Below are 12,054 nucleotides of genomic sequence, written 5' to 3'. Positions count from 1 at the left end.
CTCTATAAGGCGGTATTCCCAGCGAAACGTCGCGCTAGCTATTTTAGAAGCTATCTAATAGAATTTTATGATATATATAGATAAAAAAATTAAACACAATATTTCTACAGCATGTTATCTTTACTTCGGTTGTTTAGATGTTTTTATAATATGCATATTGCTTGTGTAATTTAATAATGATAATGCCACTGTAATTGGTGATTCCGTGAATCTACCACCAAACAACACATCATTTTAATTTGCAACCAATACTATTAGATAAACAATTCAATAAGGAAACTTTTAGAAGTTTAAATTTATTTAAAAGACCTAAAATATTTTATTGCAGAAAATATTTATATATTTTTGCACATAACCGTCACTTGTACGCCGTAAATGAATGGAACGAATGCTCAAGGTCGTTTGCATTGAGTAGGGTCTTAACTGAAAATCTTTTAATTGCATAAGTAAAGAATAAGGCAATTATCGTGTTTGAAATAATTTATATGGAATTATATATTATTATTTTGGAAAATTTACTTGCTTATAGAAACGGGCTTATGTTACAAGTTTAATTTTATATGATTAAGTTATAGATACGGTTATATATTATGATTTGAAACTATTTCAAATAGTGACTAATAATGTTATCGATATCAATTTACTTCAGTTCTATGTCAAAGTAATTTTTCAAAAATATACAAAATAGCGATTTTAATAAAACCCGGTCCTGACACAAAAATATAATTTATAAATTAATACTATAGAAATGCTACTAAATTATTACAAATACAAAATTGTCTAAATGTTCTAGAATATGGGAATAAAATGTGACGAAGTTACGATAAAATAATTAATAACTTAAAAAAATATAATATTTATTACACATAATATTGAAGATAATTTTGAAGGTACCAACTTCTTATAATAAGGTTTTCTATTGACACCTAAGAAATATAGGAAATAAAGAGTTCGATACTTATACGTTCTATCGACATTAAATAAAAGGAAATCCATTCACGAATTATAAGAAGTTCATACCTAAAGAATCATAATTAAAACAAATTAACTGTAATATGTTAGCTATAAACCTAATAATAATAATAATTTTATAAATAATTCGAATAAATGCTAAGCTTAGAAGGAATTGTAGGCGATTAACAATCCCATCCTAGTACGAGAAATTATTCATTTATCAATTACAAAGCACTGGGCAATATCTGAGAGCGATTTTTAAATTAAAATTCACAAAAAAAAACTGCAATTTTTGTTTATTTATTTAGGGCCAATAATTCAATGTTATTTCTTCCAGACTACACTAAAGATTAGTCAATTCACTCTGAATTTAGGAAAGTCGTCATTTCTGGTTATTACAACTTTGCGGTTTGTTTTTTATTAAACTACCTGTCAATATGACGCTAGAATGAATATATTATTTACTTCGTGTAAATCGCTCTCAAATATAAACAACCCATAGACCCGATTCCAAAGTGTCCGAGTAAATCTCAACCACCACTTAGAAAATAAATTGTCTATTTAACGACCACTCCGTGGTTTTTATGTTCGACGCATTATTTTTTTATGCGTGTTTATGCACTTATTACGCTCTTTAAATTTAAAATAAATATTTTTTATTACATAAGTAAATTAAGAACAGTATTCAAAATAATTCGATTATAAAATTTACTCGGACATCGCCAAAGGTGCTTTAAAGTACCTACCTAAAGTGATTACAAAATTCACATTACAATGTTTCATACATAACGCATTATCCTACATACAAATGTTGATAATCAGTCGCCGATTTGAACAATTTACAACCAACAAGTCACTTGCAACTTGCAATCGACAAAATCAATCGTCAATATCTTAATGCCAACATTTTAGTGGCGGAGGCAGTGCTGTAGCTTTCACTCTATATTTTGTTTGGGCAAATTACCAAGGGCAATGGGATAATATGTAACCATGGGTAAAATGTGGAGGGATGCAACCATAGTATATTTGGCACCAAAGCCATAATGCGGCATCTCTCTTGACGCCTGTTCAAATAAATTTAATTCTAAGCAAATCTATTCTTATTCAACCTAGAATGTGACGCCAAAGTGTAGTTTGTCACGTAGATTTTTTAACTACGCACTAAACGTGATGTTAAACCGTTTTTAAACGGTAAATACATGTTAACTTTGCCGCCCTTCCCCCGCCTCCTCTGTCCAGTTCTGTACATGTTGGCAAATTATGCCATCGATAATATAACATTGCCATTCCTAACTACGGCACCGTGCATAGATATAAAAAAAATATACATTAATTCGTTAACTATTATCGCAAATCGCATACCTATCAGACATGTGTTTATATTTCGAATAAAACAGCATATTCATTACGATTGTTTCATTTCCTAATACGTATTATGATTTTTTAAATATTTAAAATTTGTTCGTAAACTTAAGATAAGCAAGTGTTGTGACGTCTCAGTTGCGATTAAATCTATCGATATCGATAGATTACACCACTGTAATACCGTATAAAGACATAACTCGTTTCAGGCAAAGATGTAGAATAACATCACTCAAAATCGATAAGTAATGTCAAATATCGATTCTGGTACACTCGATAATTTCGTTAACGTTTTAATTTACACTTGCAGCTTAAGCACAGATACATTATCATTTTTATACAATACTTTTCACTTAAACAGGATAATTTAAATCAGATTATAATATAATCCACAAATTTCCTGATTTTCAATACTTTCACGAAGTACAGACGTTACATTGAATTACATTCATTATTTTGTGCAAAGACACATTTCACACAACAGGGCTCGACCCTGTGAACACACGAGTCTAATATCTATCTACATATATTTATAACAACGCGTATAACCCTCGATAAGCAATGGAAGAACGTTTTGGCGCAGGGAGTTCTGATTAAAAGGAAATTTCAGTCGACAGAAAAAAGTATACAAAGTAAACTTATTGTTTTACTTTTCACTTACAAAGAAATGATACACTTACATGAGTGCAGATTTTATTTCACACCAATTTAAAAAATTAACGATGTTTCGTAGCATCTCTGTATACATACACCCTCTTATTCATAGACAAGACTCTTTCTCAGTGCTGACGGCATGGCAGCCTTCGCAGTGCGTAAAGGCCGTTGTGATTGGCTAATATTGAGATACAACTTTAAGTTAACTGTCAGATAAACAAAGCTGAACAAACAGCAAGCCGTCAGAAAAACAAAGCTGAGAAACAGACTTGGTATCAAGGCTTTACTCCGTCCGTCGATAACAAACGTCTATGAATAAGGGGGACAGTGTATAAGTGGCGAAAGGTGGAACTCGACACAACATATATGTACTAATATACATGAATGTGCTCTGGAAATCGTTCTAATGATAAGTATCTTCTACACAAAGGGAATATAGTTATATAGAGCTTTCGCCACTGCAATGTATAATAAATAAGTATATTAATTGGTGGGATATAAAATATACATTTCAATAACAATCATTTTTTTAAGTAGCAAAAAGTAAAACAATAATGGTAATAATTTAACATGGACTAACTAACACGAGGCAACTTCACTCGTTATATACACGCAAGCCTGTCGGAAACACCTATAGATTTTAAATTATAGTATCTTTTACCTTAATTGGGGTAACACGACTACATGATAAATTCCTATTATCACATAGATTGGTTACAGAATTTTCTCTAATTTGAACAAGAAACTTTATGTAAAAAATATATTAGGTAGATGTATGCAGAAATAAATCCTTTGAGAAACAAGAAACAATTACTAATTAATATTTTTTATCCTTTTTTTTAACCGTTTTATTAGCTTAATGACACTGATCTTTTGTATTTTAATATAAGTATTTATTTAACTCAATATTGATTATTCTTGTTTTTTTATTATCAGCCAATATTCTATGATCTGATATATCTGACTGAATAGTGTAGTGCAGTTCGTTTTTTTATAGTAAAAAAAGTCGATATTAGTTTATTCATGTCAAGGAATGGTTTACAATCTATGGTCAGACTAGCATTAATACTGTTTCTCAAACATTTATTTCCTACAGTTAATAGGCAATCTCCAACAGATTCGCAAAATATGTTGCCATGCAACGGAATAAATCACTTAAGTATAAAATGAAACTATGCATTGGAAATGTATAAAAGAAGACAGTCTAGCTCGGAAATTCGGTGCTTGAAGCATAGCTGGGGAGCCAAGCCTTTTGAACACTCGCTACACAAGGACATGGAGTATAAAACGACTAAGATGAATGTTGATTGGTGAGATCTTTACATAAATTGTCATGCTATATCGATGGATCCTGTGTAAAAAAAAAAAATATTCGTAATATGTATCACGCTTGATTTATAAAATGTCTAATGACAAGATTTACCTCCATTTCAAAAAGTAATTCACAAGATATTGTACGTACTGTTTTTGTTTATTCCAATAATTTATAAAGTGACATTTAAAATCAATTATATTCTTTTACGCAGGACTTATCGATATGTAGGTATAGGCGAAAATATTATGATGTTTATGTAGTGATGTACATTGAACGACGCGTCAGGTTTAGGCAAAAAACTGTCCGTACACTAGTGTTGCCAGATAAAAAATTGTAAAATGTACGTAATTAAAGCAACATTCACAAAAATATTACGTAACTTTTTCACAAATACAATTAGAACAATAATTGTTCCCTAACATTGTATCTGGCTTTTAATATAATTAAATACAATTATAATTATTGTTCTCTAACAAAATTATCTGGCTTCACAAACAGAACATTGGTGACCCTGACTACAAACATACCTACCGACAACAACATTAACTAACACCAACTTCATAGTCTTAATACATTCTGATTTGTCCCGCACGGCCGCATTGTCAGCAAGCACCAAATTTCACAGTAAACAAATCAGAACCAATAGCGTTACATGAAAAACTCCCTGTTCTCTTGTGGTGGTCAAGTGTGCCTCAGCTGATTGTTCGTCGAGTTACCCGTTGGACTCTGACAGTTGGGAACGTCTATCACTGTGATCTCTATGACGCGCAGGCCGCGTAGAATAGGGTCCGTTATGTGTATTCCTCTCGGGTTGTACACTCTTTCGTTCTGCGTTGCTATGAATTTTGATACTTTTCTTAGGTGCTGTAAATGAGAATAGTTTATTTAGGATTGATGATGAGTGCTTTAAGTGCTAAAATAGGTCGGAATATTTCTGGCCTTCGTTTAGGCGCCACTAAATATTTCGAATGAAGGCATACGCACGTAACGCTCGTGCGCGTTTTATTCGGATCACACCTTATACACCTTGAAATAAAGTTGCTTTTGATGAATTAAGATAAAATTTGCAACAACTAGTGAACGTGGCATGAAAGGATTTAATCGCACGCGGATTAGAAGACTTGCGCAAACGTGCCCATTCGTAAATCGCGGGGCATTCCTAAGATTTGGACGCTCCCGTGGAGATATATCCATTATTGCCAGTAATTAACAGTATTAGTTTTTAAACTTGTTTTAGCATTAAGAGGTGGTTAAGAATTGCTTAAATAGCTGTAAAATTTACAACGGTTTCTTAGTTTAAACTTTATTAAGAGACAAGATGGCGGGTTTTGACTTACAGCTGATCGAGTCAATTTGTGTTTTAACTAAGCATGGCTTTGCGAAATTTTTATAAGTAAGATTGTAAATGTTTACTATGCCATAGCAGAAAAAGCTAGGCCAGTACTTAATCGCCTCAATGTTCTAACGCACTTCAACTGTGAAATATAAGACACTGCATTCGTTGCACCAGGGCAATCTAAATTTATAAGTTCTCGCTTCGAAAAATGTAACAATTTACTACGGATTGCATATCTTTCGACATATCATGGCGCGGAGAGAGAAATAAGCTCACAAACTATATGTATCCATGGTCTGACTTATCAAGGTCCTTATCCCATCGTTTTAAGTTCTTTTGGTAAGTATATAAATATTAAAGAATCTAACTTTTTTATTTGCTTTTTTTAAAACTATATTATACAAAGACCAACACATCAAGCCTTTATTCCCCAAGGGGCAGCCGGAGTTGCACGCAATAAGCCACCGAGGCATATATATAGCCATAGCCCTGCGTTTCTAAATGTCAGGGCCCCTACCAGTGGCGGCTCATCCGAAAGAGCGCTGGTGCAGTGCACTCCCACGAAAATTACATACTTAGCTAATTTAATAATTTATATATATTTATAATACATAAGATCCTTACACAACATTCTTTATATTTTACTATGCCTATAAAAAGTCTATTATATTACCTATATAGGTACATGTAGCGTCAATTTGTAACGAGTGGAGCGCCAGCGATTGTGCTCCTATGAAACGAAGTTTAGTACGACTCTTAGTACTGTATTCAATGAGTGCGAGAGAGAGAGATCGACTCGGGCTGACGCGTGAAACAAAAAATATCGTATGAGAAATTAGCGTAATCTGGAGCGCCGCTCACGCGTCACTCAGTTGTCGTTCCGCCAGCCGTGCCGTGCGCGCGCCGAGGGAATATCCTACTTATGCGCAGTTGTCGTTCTTATGTATACAAACAACTTCAAGCAAGCTCGTCGACTTCTTCAACAACAACAACAATACAGTATATCTTTTATTAAACAGTGTGAAAAGAAATGTGGCTAAATACAAATAAAATAAATAGTAAGCTTTAGTTTTTCAATTATTTTTTTGTGAACCCCCATCAAAAATTTCACGAGCCGCCTCTGGCCCCTACCTAGTCAAGGACTCCTTGTTTATGCTCAATCTGCCTTTATAGTAAAGACAGGTTTCAATAAACTTATGATTATGTTTAAAGAAGTGGCGTTTATTCCTCTTCGTTAAATAACCTGATAAACCCGAAACTGACCGTGACATTAAGAATTTTCACCTCACAATTTAAACATTGCGTCCTTATCTATTTGTTTAACACGGTATGTTATCGTATTATGTATAGTGTTATTATTACGTCCTACAAAAATATTATCTATTGCGAGATTATTAGCATAAACGTCATGTTTTTTATGATTTTTCGTTGAGTCATGCGACCTAATTATTTTTGTCATAATATTTATTCATATCACTAAAGCCACTAAAGGTCTTATATTGTTCATTCGTACGTAGCCATCTCAAGTACGCATCTCAAGTCTGGAATCCTCAATATGATACATACATAAAGAGGTTAGAAAGAATTCAAAGGAAATTCTTAACATATCTTGATTTTAAAGCACGTCAATCGACGCCTGGATATTATGCTCGCTGTCAAAAGTATCACTTCTTACCACTAGAAATTAGACGCCAAATTAATGATATTTGCTTACTCATGAAGATAGCTAATGGCACTATTGATTGCCCTGATTTACTTGCAAGAATATCTCTTCGTACAAATCTCTTAGGCCTCAGACAAAGAGGGATGTTAAGTGTGTTGTTTGCTAAAACAAATTATAGGAGAAATTCATTTTTGCTTCGTAGTATGAACAACTTTAATAGTCTGCCTCTGAACCTAAACATCGATCTATTTTGCACCAGCACGACAACTGTAAAACGATTGTTATCACAGCAATTCTTTACTAATAATTAATTGAATACTTTATAAAATACTTATGGACACAATGGCTTAAATTTTAATGTAATGCCGTGTAAAAGTCCTTCCTAATTTCGATTATACATGTAAGGCGCTTATTTAAGTTATCTATAGGTGGAGGCTTATTGTCAGCAATTTGTTAGAATATATTGTTGTATAATTGTAAATTAGTCTGTAAGCCTTCCTAAAATGAAATAAATAAATAAATAAATATAGAAATTTGTCATATTTTCTAAATGGTACCAGGATGGCTATTAAATTTGGTGTATATAACTTCAAATTGTTTCGTATTCCAGGTCAGATAAGTATTTAAATAACTTTTATTCTAACTACACCCATAACGTTAAACAGATAGAGGTATTTCGATGCTATTTGTACTAGGTATTAATGAACAAGTTGTGCCCGCGAGCAGACGTCGCATTGTAATCGTGTTATTTTTCTATTTCTTGAATTTTCTAGTGTTTTCTCATCAAACTTAAATAAATCTAAAAAAAAAATTAAGATATTCAAATGGTCGGATGTTATTTGAAGTCATATAGACCAATGTCTACATCAACATATACATAACTAATATCCCAGAATAGTTCACAATGGGAGAGAACTCCCACAGGGGTGGTGCCACGGGCAAACGCTAGTGTAAAAATAAATCCAGTAGCAACGCCACACATTGGTACCTACCCAGACGGAATATTACGCACGTTAAATCATTTAAAATAGTAGGTACTGAATTATTTAATATCCAGTCGTAAGGCCAGCATTGATTTAATTGGTTCATAGCATGACACACGATTTTCAAAACGACACTTCGAAAAACGGTGTCCTTTACACGCACTCATATGACGTAATCAACAAATATTATATTAGAAAAACTTAAAAAAACGTTACGTTGCGATTAACAATTTAAGACGTAAGACATTTTTTTATCCAGTTAAAATACAAATAATATATATATGAATGAATCTATATAGTTTCATTTAATATCAGCCCTGTATTATATACTTGCCCACTGCTGAGCACGGGCCTCCTCTACTACTGAGAGGGAATTAGGCCTTAGTCCACCACGCTGGCCTAGTGCGGATTGGTGTAGACTTCACACATCTTCGAAATGCCTATAGAGAACTTCTCAGATGTGCAGGTTTCCTCACAATGCTTTCCTTCACCGTTAAAGCGACCGATAAATTCACAAAGAATACACACATGATTTAAGAAAAGTCAGAGGGTGTGTGCCCTTGGGATTTGAACCTACGGACATTCGTCTTGGCAGTCCGTTCCACACCTAACTAGGATATCGCCGCTTTAGTATAGTTTCATTATAATACATTTTTTACTTAAGTATACTTCATTACATGCACAGTGAATTAATGGATGTCACACTACGTCAGCTGTTTTTGCATAATTATATTATACTTATTGACGTCATTTACGACATCACATTGTTTACAAATAAAGGCTCAATTAAGAATATATTATAATTTTGTGAGAATAATGTTTCAATTACATTAAAAAACAACTATCTTAATTGTTTATGCAAATTACAAAAAGAATTCGAAGACATAACTTAGTAACATTTTTTCCTGTATGAACTGATGATTGTAAGTACTTATCTCAATATTTAATCTTATCTACATACATTATTTAGGCCTTGGATTTCCAAATTTATTGGATACATGTTTATGTTTTTATCCTGTATTTATGTAAAATATGTTAAAACATGTATTATTTATAGGTGTTGTTCAGGGCTTCACGGAATGGCTTTCCCCCTACAAATGTCCCTAAACCACTATAGTGATTCATAACCATTCCATTCATCCATTTAATTAGATTATAAAATTCCATTGTTTTCTTTGAAAGCAGATTGCCAGGACAAAAAGCCTATGTTTATATCCAGGAAAACGTCTATAGATGTGCCAAATCTTCCAAATCCATTCAGCCAAAAACATTCAGATATTTTACACAAACACAAACTTTTGCATTTCTATTATAAGTAAAAAAGAAGCACGAAGCACGGTACGGCAGCCCTCTGAGGTCCTGGGTTCGAATCTGATGGTGATATTTGGGTTTTTTCTACTCAATATCAGCCCGAAGACTGGAATTTGTGCCCAATATGGCGATATACTCCCCCCATCACATCATGGTACGGAACACAGTTGGCGAAAAGTGGGTGCCCTGGTTGTGCCTCTGCATATCCCTTTGGGGATAAATATGTGATGTTGTTGTAAAAAAGAACTAAGATCAGACTAAGATTACACCACATTGTTTTATTTATTTTTATTTTACTGGTGGTAGGTCTCTCAAATGTGAGAGTCCACCTGGGTACATACCACCGCAATGTCTATTTTTGCTGCCAAGCAGCAGAGCATAGTCACTGTTGTGTTCCGGTTAGAAGGAGATTGTAGCCAGTGTAACAACTGAACATAATGAGACTTAACATCTCATGTCTTAGGATGGTGAGCACAGTGGAATACCAAAAAATACTTTGTAATTCAAGGTGTTGAATGGTGTTTCTACTGGTTACGGACGGTCATATTGCTTACCATCAGGCGAAGGGGAAGCTTGTCTTGTCATTCAAAGCAATAAAAAAAAACCTTTTGGTAACAAATTGTTGGACAAAAATCTTTAGTAGCTACGGCGACTGTATACTCAGGGTGAATATCTCTATTAAAATTATATTTGAAATACTGTCAAATTTAATTGTTTTTAATTAAATTATGTCATCTTTTTCAAGGTGTAATGATGGTGGATTAGCAATATTATTTGATGTGTAGTGATATTATCCACTATACAACAATAATGCTAGAAATGTCATCAATTTTCTTTTCTTCTTCAATTGTCACAACAAACGAAGCAGCTTGAAAGAGATTTAAAAGTACCAGATATATTATCCTATATTTTTGTTTTTTGTGTCTCATGGTTTTTTTTTATTTACTGCAATTCAATAACCATACAAGCATGCCTTTCATCTCATGATAAACAATACAACCATTCATAAATAGTTGTACAACCATGCAAAACTTTAAATTACAAGCGCAATGTGGCACTGCACTGTTACTGTGAGATATGAGATCCTCATGTTCAGTAATTACACTGCATACAATGTCCTTCAAACTGGAACATAACAGTGCATGTATACTGCTGCCTGGTGTTAAAAATTGACATCACTGTAGTACCTACCCAGACAGCACCTCGCATTTAAAATCTCTAGTATTATTCTCCTATTAAAATAATGCAATGAAAATCTTACCTTTTCATAATGTGTCTCTGTACATATGTAAATGAAATAGGCAGTCAAACATGCTAAACAGCCTTCACAATACGTGCTGCAGTCTGCTGTCTCTGCCATTTCAAAGTGTTCATTTAGTCTCTCCATTGTATATTCAAATGTTTGTCTATCTATCTGTAAATTGAGGATATTTAAACATACTATTACAGTTATTACATAGATAATAGAGTTATAAATTATCTTCTTTATTTGTTAAATAGCTTGTGCCTAGTCGACATTCAGTAATTGTAATGTTCAATATCTATAATGTAAGACTGTAATCCTTGAAAATAAGTCTATGGAAACAGATAACCTTTAAAGAGGGTTTTTAAAACAGTAAATTTTTATTGCAATATAGCTTAGTACAGTTCTGACTAGCAATGATTCAGTGGGTACTTAATATGCAAATTATTGTTTTTAAAATGTTACAGTGACCACACCTTTATTATTATTGCTTAAAGTTGCAATAATTTGTGACGAGCTTTATAATCTATGAGACGAATTACAAAAGAAACACTCAATAGTTCCAAAGGTTATCATCTGCATTAACAAGTTAATAGGTCAACTGCAATTTAGCTGAGAAAATGTCACAGACTTGATGTAGACGACACCTTATTACTTTCGTTGCAAATTAACTATGTATAAAAACACGTCCTTGTGACAAATTAAACACTTCTAAGCGAAGAAATCTCACAAGTTTGTTATCTTTTTAGCAATTTTGTCGGCAGTATTACACTTTTTCACCTACCCTATCTTCAAGTTCCGATGGAAATCTCGTCTGAAACTTGACTGCCGTGCCCTCAGAGTAATCCCTCTGTATAAATATCTTTATGCCTTGCTGTGTTGGGGTCTGTTGGCTGCCTGGAGTGTTAGGCCCAGACGGTATTCTGTTGTTCGCCATTTTTCACCCACCGTAACTCCAACACACATAAATTATATCTACGGGAATGCGTATGTTACGAATGTATCATAGTTTTAACATATCGTTAGCGATAAACAAGTCTTCGATTCGAGAGTTATTTCAATAAAAATCATCAATGACGTCCGTCAGTGTGAATGTGAAATGTTCAGAAATGACAGCTAGGGATGGTATTATTGTAATGTAAAACCATAAAGAATGATTTTTAGTCGATTATTAAAAGATTGTCGATTGTACATAATGCTAATATCAAATATAAATTCTTTTAGGGAATTATA

General features: G+C 33.2%; 1 protein-coding gene across 1 annotated transcript; it reads right to left on the bottom strand.

The window, feature by feature from the left end:
* Positions 1-342: 342 nt before the first annotated feature.
* Positions 343-11,763, bottom strand: LOC119191218 (golgin subfamily A member 7-like). The gene is made up of 3 exons (XM_037445122.1): positions 11,606-11,763; positions 10,840-10,992; positions 343-5,149 (listed from the first exon to the last, which is right to left on the bottom strand). Exons 1-3 carry the CDS (start codon positions 11,756-11,758, stop codon positions 4,967-4,969), a joined length of 489 nt encoding a protein of 162 aa, XP_037301019.1. The 5' UTR covers positions 11,759-11,763; the 3' UTR covers positions 343-4,966.
* Positions 11,764-12,054: the final 291 nt, after the last annotated feature.

This window comes from Manduca sexta, unplaced genomic scaffold (genome assembly GCF_014839805.1).
Source record: "Manduca sexta isolate Smith_Timp_Sample1 unplaced genomic scaffold, JHU_Msex_v1.0 HiC_scaffold_1208, whole genome shotgun sequence".
Lineage (NCBI taxonomy): Eukaryota > Metazoa > Arthropoda > Insecta > Lepidoptera > Sphingidae > Manduca > Manduca sexta.
This window is presented reverse-complemented; position numbering and strand designations above follow the sequence as displayed.